This window comes from Myxine glutinosa, chromosome 2 (genome assembly GCF_964187855.1).
Source record: "Myxine glutinosa chromosome 2, kmMyxGlut1.1, whole genome shotgun sequence".
In the NCBI taxonomy this organism is placed as follows: domain Eukaryota; kingdom Metazoa; phylum Chordata; class Myxini; order Myxiniformes; family Myxinidae; genus Myxine; species Myxine glutinosa.
Genome location: NC_136262.1, coordinates 180215169 through 180240546, shown reverse-complemented (window position 1 = coordinate 180240546; position 25378 = coordinate 180215169). Strand labels below are relative to the sequence as shown.

General features: G+C 46.7%; 1 protein-coding gene across 1 annotated transcript in view; it reads left to right on the top strand.

The window, feature by feature from the left end:
• Positions 1-24487, top strand: part of SMAD3 (SMAD family member 3) — a 62015-nt gene extending 37528 nt beyond the window's left edge. Inside the window, exons 7-9 of the mRNA XM_068106681.2 lie at positions 6083-6220; positions 21664-21808; positions 23811-24487. Coding sequence (XP_067962782.1) covers positions 6083-6220; positions 21664-21808; positions 23811-23934 — 407 coding nt within the window. The 3' untranslated portion in view covers positions 23935-24487. The remainder of the gene's footprint in view (positions 1-6082; positions 6221-21663; positions 21809-23810) is intronic.
• The last annotated feature ends 891 nt before the right edge of the window (positions 24488-25378 follow it).

The following is a 25378-nucleotide window of genomic DNA, read 5'->3' as shown; positions in this document are numbered from 1 at the left end:
CAAAAATTTGAGGCAAGGCCATTTCTCGATCCATGGTGTCAGATGAATTGTGGATAAAGATTTTATTTTGTGATTTGTTTTTTTTCCACCATTATTCTCTTGTCAAGTACTCCCCTTTCATTCCCCCATGCTTCCAATAATTGCACAATTATACAGTTGTGTACAGTACTTGATGCTGTTAGAGCATGTGGTTTATTTAAATATTCCGTTTACCACTGACATTGTCAAAAAATGGGAAATGGCTCAACAATCTCAACAATCTCAAATCTCAAAATGGCTCAATTTTTAATAAAAATTTTAAATCTTTAAATCAACAATCTCAACAATCTAACTCCAAGGGCCTTTCACTCACTCACCGCAGGCAGGTTGGTGGTCTTTCCGTCTTCTACCGACTCCTCTCTGGCCTTGCTCCCCCAGCTCTCTCTGGGCTCTGTCCCCCAAATATTCCTACAGGTCGCACAAGATCTGCCTGCAACCCTCTTATGGTTAAACTGCCAAAATCAAGACTCTCTGCTCACCTTCACTCCTTCATTCCTCTTTTCTCCCACCTCTGGAACAAACTCCCACACTCTTTTCAATCCCACTCCACCCTCCAGGTCTTTAAAACATCTGTTCACCACCATCTCTTATCTTCCCCCATCCAAAACCTTGATCTTTTCTACCCCCGCTAATTTCACCCCAAATCCACTTTTTTGAAATACCAACTTCTGTCCTGGAAGTCCTTGGTGTCCTTGTGTTTTATACTTCTCCCACCCCCCCCCCCCTTCCCACGCCTCCTCCCCCAAGCCCTCTCCCTCCCACACATCTCCCTGCCCTCAAATGTTATGTTTGTGTGCTTCCCCTTCTCTCCCCATCTTGTCTTCCGCTCCCTCTTTTTATATATCTTGTTTGTCTGGTTGATTTGTTTGTGAAATAAATGTTAGCTCTTTCACGAGCCTCGATTCTGTATACCAAAATATATATATACAGTGGTACCTCGGCTTACGAGTGCCCCAACGTACGAGTTTTTCGGGATACGAGCCGTCGCTCGGGCGGTTTGTTGCTTTGGGATACGAGCCGAGATCCGATGTACGAGCTCAAAAAATTTATTTTTTTGAATTTTCCGGTTGTGGCTTCCGGTTCCGGTCACGCGGTTATCTTGCCGTGAAAGCATCTCTGCTTGGATATAAAACACGCAATCGTCGAAATACATGAGCGAGGAATCTCCTTGCTCCAGCCGGTGACGTCATCGGCGGGGATCCCCGCCTCCAGAGTGGCTGGTCACGTGACCGCCAAAGCGTGTCGCGCGTGCGGGTATAATGAGCTACACCTGTGGATCACGTGACCACGGAAGCACGCCTCGCTTGAGAGGCATGGCTTTCGGTTTGCGTTTTGCTTTATAAGGCGCGATAAATGGGCTTTTGAGTGTTAGCGGTTCATGGCGTTGACGGTTCATGGCGGTTCATGGCGGTTCATGGCGGTTCATGGCGGTTCATGGCGTTGACGGTCAAAAACCCATTACATCAATTTTACCAGGCACTGTACAGTAAGTACAGTGGACACCAAATGCACGGTGGAAGGCTAGAAGTAGAAGATCGTCCAAGACAAGTGAGAATAAGCCATACTTTGGAGATGACGTCATTCGCTGGTCCGATAACCAAAGATGTGGTATAAAAAACCAGGTGAGCTAACAATGCAGCAATGAAGGAATTCGGCCAAGGCACCGGCACACAACGACCTACCTACATCGAAAGACTCAATGCCAATGGTGACAGAAGCCAAGACGGCCGGCTTAAACACCGCCGAAAGACCACGGTGTACCAACTTACGATGCAGAACATCTTGCACTTAATATGATGACAACAGGTGCCATCCTCTGACGTACCATTACAGGTACAGGTACAGTACACGTGAGCACAGAGCAAAAGTTCACTGAAACCGAGATTAAGAAAAAAGAAAAAACACCTCGTGGTCCGTGCTCGATATCCGAGTTTCAATCTTTTCAAACACATGATGCTCTCGGTCACGGTATCTCCTGCGAGCTGCTTCTCCTTCAACCACACAAACAACAACTTCTCCATATCTTCATGGATAGAGGTCCGGAGCTTTGAAATAATCGTAACGCCCTTGGCTGGCGTTATAGCCTTTATGGACTCCTTCTGCTTCAAAATCGTACATATCGTAGAAGGAGTACGATCGTACTGCCTCGCCAAGTCGACAACACGCACACCTCACCTGGCATGCTCTTCTCCTCTGCTTAATAAAACCAGTTTATTTCTTTACATTCTCTTGTATTATGTACAGTATATACGAGGTCGTGCTTGTTTATACATTATTTGTTATTTATAAAGTACATTTTTGTTATTTAAAAGCACCTAACAAAAAAAATTGGTGTTTTTTTTTTGAGGCTGGAACGGATTAATAGCATTTCAATGCATTTGAATGGGAAAATTTGCTTTGACTTACGAGCGATTTGGCTTACGAGCTCCGTCACGGAACGGATTAAACTCGTAAGCCGAGGTACCACTGTACTAGCAGAGGTACCCGGCTTTGCACGGGAGTGGGAGGAGGAGGGGAGGGGGAAGAGGAGGGGAGGGGAACGGGGGGGGAGGGGGGGAGGGGGAAGCGGGGGAGGAGGAGGGGAGGGGGAAGAGGAGGGGAGGGGAATGGGGGGGAGGGGGAAGGGGGGGGAGGGGGGGAGGGGAAGGGGGGGAGGGAAGGGTGCGGGGGTGCCCAGGGGAAGAAGGGCCCCTCCCCTCCCCCTCCCCCCCCTTTCCCCTCCCCCCCTCCCCTCCCCCTTCCCCCCCCTCCCCCTCCCCCCCTTCCCCCTCCCCCTCCCCCCTCCCATCCCATTCCCCCTCGTTCCCCTCCCCTTCTCTTCCCCCTCCCCTTCTCTTCCCCCTCCCCTCCTCCTCCCCCTTCACACCAGGGGGGTTGACTCAGCCTGTCATCCCACCGAGGTCGGAAGTCGGAACTCATTGTCGTCAAATAAATGTAGCCTGTATGTTTCACTCTTTGTCACATGCCGTTGGTCCCATGTCAATCGGATGAAGTTGAAAAATTAACGTTACGAAGGTTCTCTGGGACGTACTGATTCCGAATAATGAAGTTGAAAAATTAACGTTCCGAAATACGCTAATTACGCTAACAGAAGCGCTGGAGGGAGCACTGCGCTCCCTCCCTTAGATTCCCTCCCTCTTCTGCTAGCGCTAATTACGCGTAACACACTAATTTTAAAACCCGAAGTTTTTTTAATTTTAAGGTGTGCTGTAGTCAGAAGCGCTAGAAGCGCTGCGCTCCCTCCCTTCGAATCCCTCTCTCTTCTGCTAGTGCTAATAATACGCTAATTTTAAAACCCGAAATTTTTTAAATGTTTATGTCTCCGTGACATTCCTGGGACCATCCCGAGTCGAACAGTACTTTCCGCTCGCAAATCCGTCCACGGGTTCTCGAGATCTTAGAGATCATAGATACATAGATCAGGACCAACTCTACTTTATATATATAGAAGATAGACGGCAGACTCTTGGTTTTTAGAAGCTAATTAGCTGCATTATGATCGGATGTCATAACGCCTAACGGCGGCATAATTTTTTTGTTTCAAGCCAAATAAACATGAAAACAATAAGAAAATGACAAAACGATAACTTTAATAAAACACTCAACGGGATCTGTCCCAAAAATTGTGCGGGAAAGGACGTGATAAAAGCGAAAAATAAATGTCAGAGGGGTGATTCGAACCCCGGACTCTGAAAAGATAAGGCGTCATGCTAACAGCTCGACCACTTCGACCCGTCATTTCCGGAAAGCTATTTGTGAGAGTGACTTGAAACGAAAGATTATTTTACGCGCTGCTGAAAGGTATTTATGCGTTATTATTTATTCGCTAGCAAGTGATTATAAATGTTTATGTCTCCGTGACATTCCTGGGACCATCCCGAGTCGAACAGTACTTTCCGCTCGCAAATCCGTCCACGGGTTCTCGAGATCTTAGAGATTGTAGACCCGAAGTTTTTTTAATTTTAAGGTGTGCTGTAGTCAGAAGCGCTAGAAGCGCTGCGCTCCCTCCCTTCGAATCCCTCTCTCTTCTGCTAGTGCTAATAATACGCTAATTTTAAAACCCGAAATTTTTTAAATGTTTATGTCTCCGTGACATTCCTGGGACCATCCCGAGTCGAACAGTACTTTCCGCTCGCAAATCCGTCCACGGGTTCTCGAGATCTTAGAGATCATACATATATCAGGATACAGACACAGAGGCCAACTCTACTTTATATATATAGATTGTTACGGACACGGCTTAAGATGTTATGATGGGCCGAGCGGAATGGCCGCCGTGTTCGCACAGTTTACCCGATTACCCCCAACTCACCCGATTCCACTCGAACGTTGGCCAAATCGCGCTACGCTAAATCAATGATGGAAAGGACACAACGACTGGGATAAATGAAATGACGCAAGGGGTACAGTTCTCAAGACCTCCGGAGGAGGATATAATTAGTGGGGGAGAAAAGGGGTAGATTACAAGGTAATGAGGGAAAGACACAGAAGAGATAGGCACTTAGACACAATCTTATCTATCCCAGACAGACCACAGACAAACGGAACAAGACTGACTTACACAGGGATTGATGGCAGGGAAGGACAGGCAGTCGATAGCACAAGGTGCACCTTGGCTCAGGGACAGAATCAAGCACGGTCCAGTCCAGAGATGCGGGGAGGTGTCACAGCGCTCGGAGGTGGCGTCCTTCTCTCTCCAAGCTGAGGGGCGCATCTGACGTCACCTCCCTCTTCCTGCGCATGCTCAGCGGGGAGTGACACGCCCTCGGCTCGTTGGCTCCGCCCCAGATGGGATCGGTCCGCCGCTTCTATTGGGTGCGGGGGTTACCCGGCTCCGCCCTTGACGAGGAGCTGACAGCGAGCCCCTACTTGGTAACCCCTTCGAGCACATGGTCGATGGCGGCTCGTTGGAAAGGCTTGGTGCCCTCCCAACACCCCCTACCAACCAAGCCGGAGTGAGGACGCGCACTCCCCGCGCCGCCGCCGCTGTTGTTGTTGTTGTTGTTGAACCGTGAGGAAGAGCTGCGGGGAGGTATTGGGAGGTCCTAAACTTCCTAACGGTGCCATACAATCACATTCTGGTGCAACGAAGAGTCAGAATTAATGGAAACGAGTCCTTAACTGACATAGACTAAGAATAACTAGCAAGATGTCCTATAGTTGTCTACGTGAGATGCGGTGGACCTGGATGCGACATTTAATGGGGGAAATAGGGGGAGGTCGGGTCTACAGAGTGTTGTTTACAGAAAATGGGACTAGGGAATGGGGGATTGGGGATAGTTGGGAAGTATTGGGGAAATAGGGGAATATTTACAAGCGGATATGGATGGATCCAAATCCCATATCCGCAACAATATATTTGGAGTGATTGCTGGACAGTATGTATAATCACGGGTCAACAATCTTTAAATTTGGAGTGATCGCTGGACAGTATGTATAATCACGGGTCAACAATCTTTAAATTTGGAGTGATCGCTGGACAGTATGTATAATCACGGGTCAACAATCTTTAAATTTGGATTGATCGCTGGACAGTATGGAAAATCACGGGTCAACAATCTTTAAATTTGGAGTGATCGCTGGACAGTATGTATAATCAACGACTACGAGCCTTTTTATTTGAGAGGAATAAACCATCTGTGACGTGTATTGTTGCCTCAACACAAGGACAACTTTTGCTTTTGAGGATTTCTGCTTATTTTTGAGACGTCCTCACCAAACTATATTGCCCATAGTGCTAATGGAGCAAATGTACAAATGTTAATCTCATTTCGGTGCTCTTGATTGTAGAGCAGCAGCTACAGTATCCATTCTGCACCTTCACTATTCAGACACGTTTCAAGATTGTGACCTAATGTTCATTAATTCATCATATTGTTTCACTCGTGAAGGCACTATCTTCGTCAATTATTTCATTGATTTGCTGATGAAACATTTCATTTTCATTGATACTCTGATGAGTTTGTCTCCCCTTCACTGGTCAATTATTTCATTGATATAGTTTGACCTTTCCTTTTTCTGATAGTTTTTTTTTCTGTTTCAGGCCGTGGTGTACGGCTGTACTACATTGGTGGCGAGGTATTTGCGGAATGTCTGAGTGAGAGCGCCATCTTTGTACAGAGTCCCAACTGTAACCAGCGATACGGCTGGCACCCTGCTACAGTATGCAAGATCCCACCAGGTGTGTTCAGTACAGTACATATATAATCAATCCCACCCACTCCCTCTCTCATTCTCCTCCTCTTGCAGGATTCTGACAAAAGAACAGCCCTCAAGCAGAGCTTGAATTTAGAATCTGTCCAGGGCGCTGGTACCCTAGAGCCTACTCTCCAACTGGTACCATGCGATCTTTAATGTCAAAGGAAAATGTGTAACAGGCAAGATGGCCAACCTAACTTCACCCTCTAAAGGACGACCATCTATCTCATTGATGTTTTCAAAGCATCAAATTGACCATTTGATTTGGTCCACAAATTTAACCAGCGAGACTGAGCTACCCTGGCAGATCAATGAGCCTTGTGTCATTGCCACAATCGAATGATAATGGTTAGTTGTGCTCTTGGCTTTGTTCAAGGCTTCACAACCGCTGCTTGTGGGGGGTCTGTCAATATAGTCGGTGGGGTCAGAAGGTGAGGTAGTAGATTTATTGATCGTTATTCCAGATACAAAGTTACGCCTTTGCTAACTTCCTGCAGAAATGGAAGACGTGCACTTGTAGCCAAGTAGGATAGGAAACGGTACATACCTATTACAAGGGGAACTCTGGAATGGTTCCAAGTGGTTATATAGGCACACCACCCTTTGGGTAAGAGCAGGTAGGCCCCAGAGTTGGGAATTTTGTAGCCAGACGTTTTCCTTCATCGTTGAAGCAAACGTCGTCGTAGTCCACTCCTCCCATTTAATTGGGCAGGTTATGATATTTCATTGAACTTGTTTTGTTGTTGTCTGTGACACCCTAACCCTTTCCGTTGGTCCCAGTGACCGATTCTGAAAACCACAATAAACAAGCTGATGAGTTTTTAATAACAAGACAGAAATGTTGCAGAAACGAGTCCAAAATAGTTTTTCCTTTTTCTTTTTCCAAAGAATGGTTGCATGTTTCTTGGTATCCTCAAGGAATCAATCCATGGTGTGTCAAAAATGTTCTTGTAACGTCATTAATTGACAAGCTGTGCCGCATTCATCGGGTTGGCATTAATCTCATATATATATATATATATATATATATATATATATATATATATATATATATATATATATATATATATATATATATATATATATATATATATATATATCTCGACAGATAGATAGATACACTACCGGTCAACAGTTTTAGAACCCTCAATTTTTCCAGTTTTTATTGAAATTTACGCAGTTAAATGTCTCTATGTTCTCTGAAATTAAGCATAGAACAAATAAACAATTGGAGATAAAAGAGAAATCGTAGAATCATTTTGTTTAACAAAATTTAATTTACATTTTTGACTCAGCAAAGTAGCCACCTTTTGCAGATATAACCGCTGAACACACTCGTGGCATTCTTTCTACAATGGAAATCAAATATTGTTCGGGAAGTTCTTCCCAACACTGTTGCAGAAGTTCCCACAAATGTGTTGCACTTGTAGGTTGCTTTGCTTTCACCCTTCTGTCCAGTTCATCCCAAACCAGCTCAATGGGGTTTGTCTTTTTTTTTTCTTTTCTTTTTTTTTTTGTATACAAGATCGAGGCTCGTGTAAGAACTAACATTAATGACAAAAAACAAACAAACAAACAGACATAAGACAAAAGAAAGGGAGCGGGAGACAAGAGGGGGAGAGGGGGAAGCACACAAGTACAACATTTGAGACCAGGGACATCGGGAGATCTGTGGGAGGGAGAGGGCTTGGGGGGGGGGGGGGTCCGAATCCGTCCATAATTTTTTCAGACATCCTGCTCCTCAACCTCAACCACTGCTATTTTTACATAATAGTTACTGTAGAATGTAGATGCCTCAGCATAATCACGAGCAAAGATCTCAATGCAGGTATCTTGAACTTTATTCTCCTCACAATAAAACGCTCGCACACCATAATGAAGTTACGAACTCCTATTGACACCGTATAAACTATTCGGTGCAGACAAAATACAAATAGCATGATACATGAACTCAAAAGCACACGGCTTGAGCCCAGAAACATGAGGCTGAGGAGAAAACCGAAATTAAATAATACTAAAGCTTGACATTAAAACCCTTGAAACCACAAAATACTTTGTTCCATAGATGCCGAACATATTTATGCACTGAATTATAATGAAGGAATACCTTGTTGCCTCTTCATGTTGGGCTCTAAAGACGAGGTGCCGTGCTTGGATTGGAGACTGTGCTGGCCATTCCATGATTTGAAGCCTACCGTCTTGTTCTTTTCCTCAAAGGTAGTTTTGACATAGCCTGGAGGTGTGTTTAGGGTCATTATCTTGCTGCACGATGAACCCCCTGACCAACTAGGCATACACCAGAGGGTATTGCATGGCGCTGCAAAATGCTGTGGTAGCCCTTTTGGTTCAGGGTGCCAGTCACTCTGTGCAAGTCACCGACTCTGGATCCAGCAAAAGAGCCCCAGACCATCACACTTCCTCCTCCATGTTTGACAGTTGGTGTCACACACTGAGGAACCATCCTTTTGCCTACTCAACGGCATACAAAAACCCTGCGTGATGAACCAAAGATTTCAAATTTTGATTCATCGGTCCGTAAGACCTTCTTCCAGTCTTCAGTAGTTCACTGGCGGTGCTTCATGGCCCAAGCAAGCCTCTTTTTCTTATTCTGCCATCTTAGCAATGGCTTTCTTACTGCCACTCGACCTGTCAAACCTGCAGCTCGAAGTCTTCTCTTCACAGTTGAAACTGAGACTTGCTTACTTCGAACAGTGTTAAACTGTGCTTGAAGCTGTTGTCCTGTGAGCCGCCTATCACGCAAGCTGTTGACTCTCAGAAACTTGTCTTCTGATTCTGTTGTGGCTTTGGGTCTGCCAGACCTCTTCCTGTCAGAGTTTCCTCCAGTTTCCAATATGCTACTTCCTGCAGTGCCTACTAACCCCCGCTCTAGCAGGGAAAATGGCCTTTAAAATGCATGTTGTTGTTGTTGTCTGCAGTGCAATATTGTCCAAATAATGCTTCAGAGGGTGTAATAACAGTCTGTTCCAATACTGCTTTTATACAGACGGGGTTTGTAATCAAGTAATCAGCAGAGGCTGGGACACCTGTAGGAATTGTTTGCCTCAACTTTCAAGGCTTAATTTACAATTTACTTTGCTGCAGAACAGCTGTAAGTTATTAACCCATTACTTGTTCCCTGAAGAAGGCCTTTTTTTACAACATAACTGTGCAATTTACATTCTTTTCCCATTTTTGCTAACATCAACTTTTTTTTAACCTCGAGCAGTTTACTGCTTACCTTTGTACCATTTCAGGTTATTCACTGGACATTAAACTGCGTAAATTTCAATAAAAACTGCAAAAAATTGAGGTGTTCTAAAACTTTTGACCGGTAGTGTAGATATTGAGATATAGATATCCAGATATATATATATATATATATATATATATATATATATATATATATATATGTATATATATATATATGTATATATATATATATATGTATGTATATATATATATATATATGTATGTATATATATATATATGTATGTATATATATATATATGTATGTATATATATATATATATGTATATATATATATATATGTATATATATATATATGTATGTATATATATATATATATATATATATATATATATATATATATATATATATATATAAATATATATATATATATATATATATTGTTACGGCCCGCGGATAAGGATGTTGGTTTGCCGAGCGGATGGCACCGCGGCCTAACAGTTACCCCGACTAACCCGATTCCCGAACGTTGGCCGGATCGCGCCACAGATATTCAATATGGAAAAGACAAAAGCGACACGGATGTGAAGAAGAAGAAGACTAAAAAAAGGTTGAAAATACTACTAAATTTATTCCTACTACAGTGGTACCTCGGCTTACGAGTTTAATCCGTTCCGTGACGGAGCTCGTAAGCCAAATCGCTCGTAAGTCAAAGCAAATTTTCCCATTCAAATGCATTGAAATGCTATTAATCCGTTCCAGCCTCAAAAAAAAAACACCAATTTTTTTTGTTAGGTGCTTTTAAATAACAAAAATGTACTTTATAAATAACAAATAATGTATAAACAAGCACGACCTCGTATATACTGTACATAATACAAGAGAATGTAAAGAAATAAACTGGTTTTATTAAGCAGAGGAGAAGAGCATGCCAGGTGAGGTGTGCGTGTTGTCGACTTGGCGAGGCAGTACGATCGTACTCCTTCTACGATATGTACGATTTTGAAGCAGAAGGAGTCCATAAAGGCTATAACGCCAGCCAAGGGCGTTACGATTATTTCAAAGCTCCGGACCTCTATCCATGAAGATATGGAGAAGTTGTTGTTTGTGTGGTTGAAGGAGAAGCAGCTCGCAGGAGATACCGTGACCGAGAGCATCATGTGTTTGAAAAGATTGAAACTCGGATATCGAGCACGGACCACGAGGTGTTTTTTCTTTTTTCTTAATCTCGGTTTCAGTGAACTTTTGCTCTGTGCTCACGTGTACTGTACCTGTACCTGTAATGGTACGTCAGAGGATGGCACCTGTTGTCATCATATTAAGTGCAAGATGTTCTGCATCGTAAGTTGGTACACCGTGGTCTTTCGGCGGTGTTTAAGCCGGCCGTCTTGGCTTCTGTCACCATTGGCATTGAGTCTTTCGATGTAGGTAGGTCGTTGTGTGCCGGTGCCTTGGCCGAATTCCTTCATTGCTGCATTGTTAGCTCACCTGGTTTTTTATACCACATCTTTGGTTATCGGACCAGCGAATGACGTCATCTCCAAAGTATGGCTTATTCTCACTTGTCTTGGACGATCTTCTACTTCTAGCCTTCCACCGTGCATTTGGTGTCCACTGTACTTACTGTACAGTGCCTGGTAAAATTGATGTAATGGGTTTTTGACCGTCAACGCCATGAACCGTCATGAACCGCCATGAACCGCCATGAACCGTCAACGCCATGAACCGCTAACACTCAAAAGCCCATTTATCGCGCCTTATAAAGCAAAACGCAAACCGAAAGCCATGCCTCTCAAGCGAGGCGTGCTTCCGTGGTCACGTGATCCACAGGTGTAGCTCATTATACCCGCACGCGCGACACGCTTTGGCGGTCACGTGACCAGCCACTCTGGAGGCGGGGATCCCCGCCGATGACGTCACCGGCTGGAGCAAGGAGATTCCTCGCTCATGTATTTCGACGATTGCGTGTTTTATATCCAAGCAGAGATGCTTTCACGGCAAGATAACCACGTGACCGGAACCGGAAGCCACAACCGGAAAATTCAAAAAAATAAATTTTTTGAGCTCGTACATCGGATCTCGGCTCGTATCCCAAAGCAACAAACCGCCCGAGCGACGGCTCGTATCCCGAAAAACTCGTACGTTGGGGCACTCGTAAGCCGAGGTACCACTGTATATACATATATACAGGCTCAAAATAACCAAGGAAGAAGGAAAGATAATAAAATAATATACAGAAGAATTAGAGACACAGTGCAAATTCCTTATACAAGCTTAATTAAATCCCCAGGGACAAAACAAACAGAACAAACTCACGTACACAAAAGGATGGAAAGGCAGGAGGTGGATAGCTGGAGGGAGAGGAAGGTCCAAGGGGTCCTGCAGCACGATCGGCGCGTTTAGCAGCCGCCGTTCCTTCGCGGCCCTGCTCAAAACCGCCGTCCAGGCCCCAAGCGGCTGTTGTTGTTGCTGCTGTTGTCTGCTGCTGCTGCGGTGGACGTCGCGCGCTTTGCCAGGACTACAACAGGCTTCTTGCTGTTAACTACTGCTCAGTCCAACTTTGGCGAGCAAGGCGACGAATAGCAGGCTTTGTGCTTTCCGGGATGTCCTCTCTTTGGATGTTCTTTCTGGATCTCCTCTTTCTTGGTCCAACCACTCTTTCTCTCTCTTGGTCCAATCACTCCTCACCACCGACCACTCCCTTGCTTCTTGCGCGCGCGCCTTTATAACGCCTCCGGCGATCAAGCCGCCGGCCTTCAGGACATGCCCATCGGTGTGCTCACCTCGGCCCTGGTTGGTCGCGCGACCCTCTGGCTCCGCCCTTGATGACGACGGGCGGGCACGCCCGTCTTCCCCACCCCGAGCACATGTTCAATGGTGGTTTTGGAGGGGATGTAATTGGCAATCGAGGCTTGGCAATGATGAAAGGGGGAATGTGAAAGGAATCTACTCTATTTCACTTGGTGCAATGGAGTGTCATCTTAATGGGAGACAAGGCCTTACCCTAATACACATAATAAAGATATAACTATCAACCAGGGGGAAATCTATGATTGGCTGACGTGTATGCTTTATGGACTAATTTATGGGACGCCCTTTGACCTTTACACAACACTGGAGGCAGGAGGGTCCAGACTTAAGCAATAATTCACAACAATTTACTACAATACAACACAATAAAAAAAACACAAACCTCATATCCGCAACAATATATATATATATATATATATATATATATATATATATATATATATATACACATACATACATACATACATACATACATACATACATACATACATACATACATACATACTGTTACAGACGTGGCTTGGATGTTATTTACCGAGCGGTTTTATGGTATGACCACGTCTGCACAAGTTACCCGATTGTGCCCGAACGTTGACTAGTCGCGCGATGCTGGCTCAATAAGAAAAAGAAGACACCCGGCTGGATTACAATAACACAATACGACACCAAGGTTTCGATTCTCAAGACCTCCGGAGGAGATTATATTCGTACGGAAAGGTCAGATTACAGGGGCTAGAAGTATAATCACAGAAAGACAGGCACTTAGACACACTCTTATATTAACCCCGGACAGACGACAGACAAACGGGACAACGGCTGACTCACACGGGGGTTTGATGGCTAGGAAAGGCAGGTATCGATGGCTCCAGGTCCTCCTGGGCTCGGGGCAGGGTACAGTACGGTCCGGTCCGGTCCAAAGATGCGGGGAGGTCTCGTCGCGCTGGGGGTGGCGGTGGCTTCTCTCTCCAAGCTGAGGCGCATCTGACGTCACATCCGGCGCGGGGCCGCGTATATCCGGCGGGGAGTGACACGCCCTCGGCTCGTTAGCTCCGCCCCAGATGGAATCGGCACGTTACTTCTTATTGGGTGCGTGGGGGGGTTACTGGCTCCGCCCCTGACGAGGAGCTGACAGCCAGCCCCTTCGGGGTAACGCCGTGGAGCGCATGGTCATGGCGGGTAACCGAGCCGGTGTGAGGACGCACACTCCCCGCCCCTCTGTTGTTGTAGTCGTAGTTGTAGTTGTAATTGTTGTTGTAGTTGTTGTTTGGGGAAGAAGATGGGAGGAGGTATGGGAAAGGTCCTAAACTCACTACTGATGCCATATAATCACATTCTGGTGCAACGAAGAGTCATAATTAATGGAAACGAGGCCTTAACTGACATAGATTAAGAATAACTAGGAAGATGTCCGAAAGTTGTCTACGTGTGGTGCGGTGGACCTGGGCACGACATTTAATGGGGGAATAAGGGGAAGGTCGGCTCTACTGATTGTTATTTACATGCAATGGGACTAGGGAATGGGGGATTGGGGAAAGTTGGGGAGTATTGGAGAAAATAGGGGAATATTTACAAGCGGATATGGAGGCCAAATTCCATATTCGCAACATTGCACCCTTCTCTACCCTCGGGGCGTCCCGACCCGATAAATTTTTACCTACTTTAGTGTGGCACGCAATGTAGTTCCCTCTACTATTAACTCTACCCTGAGTGCGACAGTTTTACAGATATTCACAAATGAGTAAATATGTCCCCCTGCGACGTTGCACCCTTCTCCTCACAGAAACACACCCACAGGATAACCGAATCCGGAAAGAATCCTCAAACTAAACATACAGCCGGTAGGGAGCATTATTTACAAGACTACGCTGCTATTTACACTACGATCCAGGACCTGTTTTTGGAGGAACACATGCAGATGTTATGCATAGAGAGAGAGCGCGCTTGCCAACATCGATACACCAACCCACGAGTGCTCTGTGGCCGACGGCCTTTAATAACGTGCAGAGCACCCTTTCCCAGCATCAAAAGCACCACCCCACCACCAATCGGTGCAGTCACCATTGTTCAATGATTAAAAATAAATGCGACAACCCCTAACCCTGCAGGTGTCTCTTGCTCTTCGTGTGGCCTTCAGTGGTGTTAATTAACAGTGGTTCACCTTTATGGCATAGGTGCCACGTTGACCCATAGGTCCATCCCCGGGTGGTGCTTGGCCGCAAACGAACTGCGGTCCATTGTGGGTGGCCACAAACATTGCGGTCCATATGGTGTATCGATCCCGGCAGCAAACAGCGAAAGTGCAGGCCCACAACTGCGCAGCCAGCACCTCTCTCTCCTCTCTCTCTACCCCAAAGCCAGATCCTCGGAGGTGGGAGACAAAAGAAGAAACAAGTGAGTAAGGTGGTAAGGGCGCAAAAGTGCACGCAATATAAGGTAATGCACACTGGGGGCACATGGGAACCAGGTGAGACAGGTACGTTCCTATCGTACGCCCCCCCCCCCACCAGGTAACCTACATGGCCCCTCCCTTACCCCTTACTGTATCCACACAACACAACACTACCCATAAACATCTACTTTACAAATCAACAAACATCCCTACTGTCTTCCCCGTTCCTCCCATAAACCAAATTCGTCTTCTCTCCCTCCTAACCAATCAAATTTGCCATTTTCAACTCTCATCAAAATTTGCCATTTTCAACTCAACATCAAAATTTGCCATTACCAATTCATCATCAGTCCCTCCTAGGGAGGGAGAGATGGAATCACCCCAATGTCTCATCCACGTCGTGATGCGTCTCACAAATCCTCACAGCAATCTCATTTCCTGCACAAAACAAAGAAAACACAGGTGTGGAGTCATCATCATCACCACAGGTAAGTGGCTGCGTATGGTGCGACAGGTTCATCAATCCTAACTATCTCCTAAATGACTTTAACAACTTTACACTACCCGGGGTCTTTCTCCGGCCAAACCATCGGCCCTCTTACACTATGGGTTCTAAAAACCAATTCCCATTGGCCAAACTGTGGTGCTCTTCAATTTGGGGTCTCACTCCCCCGATTCATCTCCCGGTGCCCTCGTACAATTTCTGGGCTGCGACGTGTACCTCTCCCAGTGGGTCTACCCACCTGCACACCTCCACCACTGCAGTTGCCTCCGAGCTTACCTGCTCCTTACCCTAACCTAACTACCTGGGGAAGGCCCTCTGGCTCTCTCCCCACTCCGTGCCCTCTCTGGCACTGGGCTGCCCGATCCACACCCGGGATCCTCAGGCACCCACTCACAACTACCGGCTCCCAGAGCCCACCTGCGGCCTCACCTGGCCGACATCCTCACAGTGGTGGAGTGCCCAACCAACTACACACACTAACAGGCTACACGCCCAGCCATTTCCACAACACTAATGCACCCATCCACAACACCATTCTGCAACCGCACCACAAATGCCAATATCCAACCACAATTTACCTATACCCTCTACCTAACACTTACACTACCCGCCCCGGGTATCCGTGAAAGGGGTCCACTCTTCCCCCATCCACACCTTGGCACCATGCACACCACTCCGTACCACTCACTCCAACTCTCTCCACACACCTGTACTTGCACACCTGTGCTCTCACACCTGGTGCCACCTGCACCCTTCTCTCCCCAAGCGCATTCGCGCTGATCCACAACACTCACTACTCATACACTGCTCCACACACCTGTCCAGTTGCACACCTGTGCAATCACACCTGTTCAATCCTCACACACACGGCATCATCTCAGCTAACTACTCCCTTCTGAAACTTGCGCTTCCCAGTCGTCCCTTTAAACTATTGCGCTCCCACGTCATTATCATCCACACTAATCTACCTGCGTCCCCACTACAGGTATCAGTCACTAACTAAACTTAACGTTACCTAATGTCATCTTCTAGGGCCCTATCAATATAACCTAACCCACCCGGGCTAGTTTTCACTGCCATACACCCCATAAACTATTGCTCCTTTGCCCCCCACATGGGAAGGATGGTGGATTTGCCATCCCACCACATCGGGGGTCTCTCACTACCAATTTTGCACATCGAATTTCAACAAATTAAAAATTTGTCAATCACTGCCCATCATCTGCCAATCACTACTGCCAATCCCTTGCCAATCATCAAATTTTGTTTTTCTCTAATTTTGGGTCCAAAACACTAACCTCATCACCCAGTCGACTCACTAATACCTCTCGGTGCGCCAATTCCTGTCCAAAGCCCGGCTTCGTAAAGCCAAGCAATGGATGCGGGTTGTTCTGTGCCAGCGGCTGGATGCGTCCGGCATTCGGGGCAGGGACGGGGGCTTACCCGTGCCGAGATCCCACGCACCATCTCGGCACGGAGCCATCCAATGTCCCGCCCTCGACCTGCCGGCACGTCTCACCAAAAAGTGGTCGCCATGACGACCCTTTCTATCGGGCTGCCAGCTCCGCCTAGTGGAGCACGGACGCGGCCGTTCAAAGCGAGGCCCGGCACGCACCGAGGGCCCGATTCGGCTAAAAGTCGACCTAACCTCTAACCCGTTTAATGTCAATGCTTCACCTGCATGCTTACACCCCGAAGCCCGTTCCTTGCTCACACATCCAGCCGTGCTCATGCTCCTCGTACCTTTCCTTACACACCCAGGTACCCTCATTCCACTCACAGCCTTGGTCACACACCTGACCACCGAACACTTTGGCACACATTCGTTGGTCGCACACCTCACCAACACACCGCTTCGCACCCCCTCCTCGGTCACCTCCTCTGTGACAATCACAGGCGTGCCCTCATTCGCACACCCAACCACGTGCCTCACCACCAACTCCAGCGTGCATTCCCACTCACGCTCTACCATTCCAGGTGTGCATCCTTCCATCCCAGGTGTACATCCTCGCTCACCTGTCACAACCAGCTCACTCTCCTTGTCACTCTCACTACTCTCACCTCCACTCGTGACAACGCACTCACCCTTACTCTTGACAGCACACTCTTTCCCCATGCACCTGTCCGTCACACACCTTTCTCGCGCACACTCCTGCGCACACTCTCCCGTCACACCCTCTGTAACACTCACCACAGGTGGACACTCTTCCTTACTTCTGACAGCGCACTCTTTCCTCATGCACCTGTCCGTCACACACCTTTCTCGCGCACACTCCTGCGCACACTCTCCCGTCACACCCTCTGTAACACTCACCACACCACGCTTCCATGTGCTCCCTCGCACACGCGCTACGACCGACTCACTCTCGCCAGCACCCTCACTCCTTGGCACGCACTTTTTCCTCACACACCCCAGAGTCGGACTTTCTTGCACACCTCCATTTTCGCACACCAGACCTGTCGCACACTTCACCAACGGCCTCTCACGAACACCCGGGTCCATCTCGACCCCCAAGCTTCTTAAATCCCCTGGCGCATCATACGCACGACCATATTGGTCACCACTTACACCGGGTCCTCTTCCTCTTCGCTTCTCCTCCATCACCTGCGAATCCCTCATCCGGTTAATGAGCACATCACGATCCAAACACAGACTTTGGACCAATTCTTTTATCTCCTCTTTTATCTCCTTGTTATCCCCTCTCCGTCGCTTCTTAATTTCGCTCACCCCTTCTTCCACTTCTTCTAATTTGTGCCTCACCTCTTTTATTCCCCGGTACGTCTCCTCAAGCTCGTCCTCCAAGGCTACCTTGACCGTTTCCATGTGCGTCCTCACCTGCCGGTCCTTCGTCTCCATTACCTCTATCACCTCGTCCAACCTCGTTGTCAGTCCCTCACGTACCATCTGACATTCCCTCTTCGTCGCTACCAAGTCATCTTTTAGTTCTTTCTGTGTCGCCTTTAAACCTCCTAATACCGCAGTGTTCCTTTGAACCTGCTCCACTAACTCCGTCTGTCCCACCGTCAGCTGCTCCACCTCCTGCGTCAGGTCCTCTATACCCCCTTGCAATTTTACAGTCCCCTTTCTCACCTCCTTCTCCATGTGCTCCTCACAGTGCCTCACCTCCTCGCGCACTCCTCCGACCTCCTCACTCACTCCTCTTCTGATCTCCTCTCCCATCACTTGCATCTCCTGCCCAGATGCCACCCTCATCTGCTCCATTTCCTCCCTGTGAGCATCCAGTTTGGTTTCTACCCCCATTCTGACCCCCTCTATCTGCTGCTCCATTTGTTTAACTTCCCTTTCCGCTTGGTCCCTCATGTCCCTCAATTTGCCTTCCATACTGTTTTCTAACCCCTCTAACCCATTTTTCACTCCCTCTATTTGATTCTCTTGAGCGGCCATTCTGTTTTCTACCCCCGTTAACCCATGTTTCACTCCCTCTATCTGATTCTCTTGAGCGGCCATTCTGTTTTCTACCCCCGTTAACCCATGTTTCACTCCCTCTATCTGATTCTCTTGAGCGGCCATTCTGTTTTCTACCCCCGTTAACCCATTCTTTACTTCTTTTATCCCGTTGTCTAACCCCTCAAATTTCTTTTCTAATCCCTCACCGGTACCCCTCATTTGGCCCTCCAATCGCTCACCCTGAGCATCCATCCGGTTTCCCAACCGCTCACTATCAGCCCTCGTTTCCTCCCTCATTTTCTCGCTATTCTGGGCCATAAGGGCCTTCATTTGTATGAAAAAAAGGCCCCAATCCATCGGGGGCGCTGCCACGGTTGCCGGCGCGGTGACCAGCGAGGCGCCATTTTGCACGCCCGCTTCTTCATGCGTGACGGCGCTATTTTGCGAACCTGCCGCCCTCACTGCTTCGCTCTCCTCCTGTCCCTCATTTTGGTCCTGGATCGACCCTACCTCACTCTCCTTTACCGGACCCCAGCTGTCTTGATCCGCCATAGCGCGACTTTCAAAATTCGGTTTTTCTTTATTTTTATTTTCGTAAAACAAATTCAAATTTCGCCGTTATAATTTCGCGCGGGAAACGCGCTCCGAATCGATTCGGTCGAGCGCCGTACGCGCTCCGGCTCGATTTTCCCTCCCAAAATTTGGGCCTAACTAATTTAGTCCCGGGTTCGAATTCCACTCCTCGACACCAATTGTTACAGACGTGGCTTGGATGTTATTTACCGAGCGGTTTTATGGTATGACCACGTCTGCACAAGTTACCCGATTGTGCCCGAACGTTGACTAGTCGCGCGATGCTGGCTCAATAAGAAAAAGAAGACACCCGGCTGGATTACAATAACACAATACGACACCAAGGTTTCGATTCTCAAGACCTCCGGAGGAGATTATATTCGTACGGAAAGGTCAGATTACAGGGGCTAGAAGTATAATCACAGAAAGACAGGCACTTAGACACACTCTTATATTAACCCCGGACAGACGACAGACAAACGGGACAACGGCTGACTCACACGGGGGTTTGATGGCTAGGAAAGGCAGGTATCGATGGCTCCAGGTCCTCCTGGGCTCGGGGCAGGGTACAGTACGGTCCGGTCCGGTCCAAAGATGCGGGGAGGTCTCGTCGCGCTGGGGGTGGCGGTGGCTTCTCTCTCCAAGCTGAGGCGCATCTGACGTCACATCCGGCGCGGGGCCGCGTATATCCGGCGGGGAGTGACACGCCCTCGGCTCGTTAGCTCCGCCCCAGATGGAATCGGCACGTTACTTCTTATTGGGTGCGTGGGGGGGTTACTGGCTCCGCCCCTGACGAGGAGCTGACAGCCAGCCCCTTCGGGGTAACGCCGTGGAGCGCATGGTCATGGCGGGTAACCGAGCCGGTGTGAGGACGCACACTCCCCGCCCCTCTGTTGTTGTAGTCGTAGTTGTAGTTGTAATTGTTGTTGTAGTTGTTGTTTGGGGAAGAAGATGGGAGGAGGTATGGGAAAGGTCCTAAACTCACTACTGATGCCATATAATCACATTCTGGTGCAACGAAGAGTCATAATTAATGGAAACGAGGCCTTAACTGACATAGATTAAGAATAACTAGGAAGATGTCCGAAAGTTGTCTACGTGTGGTGCGGTGGACCTGGGCACGACATTTAATGGGGGAATAAGGGGAAGGTCGGCTCTACTGATTGTTATTTACATGCAATGGGACTAGGGAATGGGGGATTGGGGAAAGTTGGGGAGTATTGGAGAAAATAGGGGAATATTTACAAGCGGATATGGAGGCCAAATTCCATATTCGCAACAATACATACATACTAGCAGAAGTACCCGGCATTGCCGGGCGGTGGGGAGGGGAGGAGAGGGGAGGGAGGGGGAGGGGAGTGGGGAGGGGGGAGTCGAGTCAGAAGTCATTGTCGTCAATTGAATGTCGCATTTATTTTTTATTCCCTGTCAAATGGCATTGGTCCCGCATTCCGAACCCGGAAGTCATAAGTCATTGTCGTCAAATAAATGTAGCATGTATGTTTCACTCTCTGTCACATGCCGTTGGTCCCATGTCAATCGGATGAAGTTGAAAAATTAACGTTACGAAGTTTCTCTGGGACGTACTGATTCCGAATATGAAGTTGAACGAAATTAATCGATGGAAAGTACCAAACAAATTGCTTCCGATAAACAGTACACTACACTCTCTTTCCGTGCCCTATCTGTGCGAGTGAAGAAGTAAACGGCTCTGGGACGCCGGACTTCCTTTGCCATACGTTTCAAATGCATTTAAACTTCAAGTATGATCAGTTCACTTCAAAAGGCTTGAGCTTGCACCAATCGATTTTTTTGTTAATCGATCTATTAAGTCATAATGTCCAATTCTTCACTTAAATATGGACACATGTCCCCCTCCGTACTCATTAAAAGAATAAACATCCGTCAGTTCCGGTTATAACTTTGTGGGCGGTGTATAAGTAAAAAGAGGCATCGTGTGCTTTAATTTGTAAAGCAGTACAATAGACATTTCGCTTTATTAAATTATCATTTATTTTACCAATCTGTTACCTTTATTCGAAAAACAGTCACTGAAGGGATTGAAGGTCTTTTATAGTTCAAAATGGACACCTAGGACTGATTCCGAATATGAAGCTGAAAAATTAACGTTCCGAAATACGCTGATGACGTCATAATTTTAAAACGCGAAGTTTTTTTAATTTTAAGGTGTGCTGTAGTTGCTCTGAGACGTACTGATTCCGAATATGCATTTGGTTTTGCTCTGCGATGAGTAGTTCTCGAGTTATAAGAGGACAAACAAACAAACAAACATACTTTACTGCTTTATATAGATAGATTTGAATATACATATATCTATAAATGTTTTTTTTTTTTTTTTTTGGTTGTGAAGAGAATGTGACCTTTGAGCTTGTGATGTAATGAGATTAGCTTTTAGATACCATTTTGAGTGCTCGTGTTGCAATGTTCTTCCTTGTCCCACTGTTGTACATGGTATTGTCTTGCGTGGAGAGAATATAAAGCTGTTCTACTTGCACACTGCTTGCCCTACAGGATGCAATCTTAAGATCTTCAACAACCAGGAGTTTGCAGCCCTGCTTGCGCAGTCGGTCAACGAGGGTTTTGAGGCGGTATACCAGCTCACCCGCATGTGCACTATTCGCATGAGCTTTGTCAAGGGCTGGGGGGCCGAGTACAGGTAGGGTTTTGTGTTTGCATCACGCCACGCACACACTTCTGTTTTGCACCAAGTGTCAGAACCACCTTTAGAGGCCATTTTGCCCCCGCAGAGCAGGGGCTGGCCTTTTTTGGGGACCGTGGTCCCCCTTTTTTTTTTTGGAAGCTATGTTTTACAGCCGGATGCCCTTCCTGCCACCAACCCTGTTAGTCGCCTCTTGCGACACACGGGGAATTAATTACCAGTGAACTGGTACTCAATTTGCCGACCTTGGAAGGATGACAGGCTGAGTCAACCCCCCTGGCGTTAATTCAGTGATCGACCGGGATTCAAACCCATGATCCTAGGATCCCAAGCCGGCACCCTAACCGCTAAGCCAACACTGGGCTATTTTGTACCAAGTGTGAAGTGAACAAATCTATGTACAGGGTGTGACAAAAACATTTGTGCAAATTGTTTTAAATTCTGAATTGCATAACCCTTCAGGAATATGTGCTACGTTTTGAGTGCCGCAGGTCTACCAAATACCAGAACCGTAATGTGCAAGACTTTTAGTTCGGCACTCGGTTTATCACACGCTCTATTTGTCCATCTCTGTGCTGAGTACATATTTGAACACAATGGGCGAAGCTGTTCGGCAAGTGGGATAGACCTAACTTTCTCTGTGATTGGTTGTTTCAGCTCAAATATGCTTCTGGGGTTTTTCTTGTACACATTGCCTTTGAGATCTCCCCCCAAGATAATTAAAAAAAAAAAAATCCCGTGGGCTCAGATTAGGGGAATGTGGAGACGACTCGACGCTGAAGCATCAGCTAATACCTCTCTCACCGAAGTGGCTTGTCATGCACTCACAGGACTCATTTGCGATGTGAGGGTTTGCCCATCCTGCTTGAAACCACTGTTCCTCTCTTCAAAAGGTTCTCCTGCGACCAAGAGCAGCCCAGAACTCATTCAGCACTTCTATGTAGCGTCAGAGTTGGTTGTCATGGCATTACCATCCTCATCTTCAAACCAGAACGGTCCAATGATGCTTGTTCAATGCACACTAGGCCGCACACTTGACTGAATGTAAGGGTCTCTGGGGAATCTCATTGGGCGGTGCCGTGCCCCCAATACACATTCCTTGCTCTTTAAATGTTCATCCATTTGAATATTCTCTTTGCATCGGGTGTTTTTGGAGCTACATTTTCTCTTAAACTTTCTTTGGGTTTGGACGAAGGATTGTGTTTCGATGTCGGATTCTCCACAAAAAGCCTTTTCTTCGTTTGTCCAGGGCATCGTTTCCTGGAGGACCTCAGCTATCGTTATCTGAAGTGATCGAGAGAAAACGTGAAAAATAAAATAATGGTGAATAGATGGAGGACTTAGTTTTTCTTGGCACACTCTGTACTACCATTGCCTGCCCAAGTGCTTCGCTAATGCCATGAAATCGGCCAGAAGTTCGAAAACTGTAGGACGATGGAAAATGCTTTACTAATCCAACTCCATAAGACATCTTGATCCGTGAAATGAAATTGTCACTGTTCGTTTTCTTTGCTTAAAAAGTTATATTCACATTGTACTTCTGCAACTGTCTTACCTGTACACACCTTTTATGAACTTTGTTTTCTTATCTGGAAAATATCCTGCGTTGGACTGTTCATATTTTATGGGTAGTGTCCTCTGTACTCTTGACATGTGCGCGATGACGGTGTTATTTATAAAGTTATGACACCGAATATAGGCTTGGATACGCAACTTGTACCGATGTAGAAGATGGTTAATTTAAAAGAATTTAATATTTCTTAAAATACTGTTTTACTAGTATTAAAAGCAAGATTTCAAGGAAAGGTTACGAGGTATTTTTGTACTTATAGACTTTGTTCAAAGCTCTGGATTTAATTGCGCTATGAGGATTTTTAGGCATGCTGCATGAAAAGCATGAAAGGCTCGTATATGGCCATATGGAATAACAAAGTATTCGGAGTTGAAGCTTTGACTGCTCATAGAATGAATCCCATCCATCTCGACCTTTACCCTGTAGGCGTCAGACGGTTACGAGCACGCCCTGCTGGATTGAACTTCATCTCAATGGACCTCTGCAATGGCTGGACAAGGTTCTCACACAAATGGGTTCACCGTCCGTGCGCTGTTCCAGCATGTCGTGAGGCGTACGACTGCCGCACCTTCTCGTGAAAAACCTTCGGCAGCCAAACTTCGCCGGCTCCGCCGTTGGGACTGCATCGGCGACCTCACCCTCACGTCGTCCGAAAGCCTCATCTCGGTATTTAGCTTCCTGGCAAATGCTCATGTCGTGAGGCGCACCCTGTGATGTAACAATATGCTTCCGAATGTCAGCGCCGTGGACGGCCTCAGACTGGAGGGACGAACACTGGTTTTGTATCAGGAACCGAGAAGAAGGAAGGCCCAGGCCAGTGTTTGACCCCAGAAGAATATCCTGTGACTCTTGTGCACATTGGACTTGGGTATGGTTGTAGATAGTTTGTACATAAGTACCAAATGTGTTCCTCGTTGTGGCGGAGCAGATTTTAAGGCGAACTACCTGCAGATTGATTGATCACAGGCTTGGGCAGAAAGGCCCAAATCTTCAGCTCGTTGAATTTCCATCTCGTCATGGCATACGGTGCGATGAATAAACAAGGTCCTTTTCCTAAGTTCAATACGACGTTACTGGAATAAACCGTTTGAGTTGTTTTAAAACCTCTTGGCGCTGCTCACTTTTCCCATATTGACAGCAGCTCGTGCACCTATCGATTTTCTTTGGGGGGAGGGGGGGAGGGTGAGTCAATAAGCATTATTCGTTTGTTTTGTTCTCACCTTGTAATTTAAAAATGTCCTGACCTAGTCTTTAAACGTCTTTTTTTTGTGTATAAAATAGGTAAAAAGTTATACAAGATAAACCTGTCTAAATATGAGCAAGAAACGTCCCTCGAGAGATTGTGCTTGTGGGTCACGATGTCATTTGTGAGGAAAGCGTCATATGGGGTTTAAACGGAGAGCTGAAACTATCATTGTGTTTCGATTCCATATTTAAGACCTGTGCAACACTTCAGCATCCCTACGGGCGGCCTAACCGGAGTTAGATGCGTTTGTTTTTCTCTCTGCGTACCTTAAATGGTTCTCATTTGGTTGTATCCGGTGGGGAGTTTCTGCTGTTAAACACAAACACAAAATTTCTTTATCGGAATCGTTATTCTGGCACGTTGATTGGATCCTCATTGCTACTTATCGGATAGCGGGCGTCCGATCACTATGGTGTGGTTTGCTTCCTCATTCAGAACAAGTGCTTTTATCGGATGACTGGTAGACATACACATCGAGGACTGGTGATTGGATCGTATGCGATTTGATAGGATGGGAAGGCCATAGAACAAGAGTAACACCAACAACGATCCCATGACCGAACGGAATCCGAAGCGCCGTGATGTCATCCAGCATGGGGAATGCTTTGAGAAGGTTCTACCATCGACTGGCCAAACAAATAAAAGAATGATTTGTAAGTAAATGTAGATGCCGCAAGCGGAATTGTAAGACTTTGTTAATTATGCTTAGAGTTTGGAGTCCATGCTCAAACGGGATATTTCCCACCAT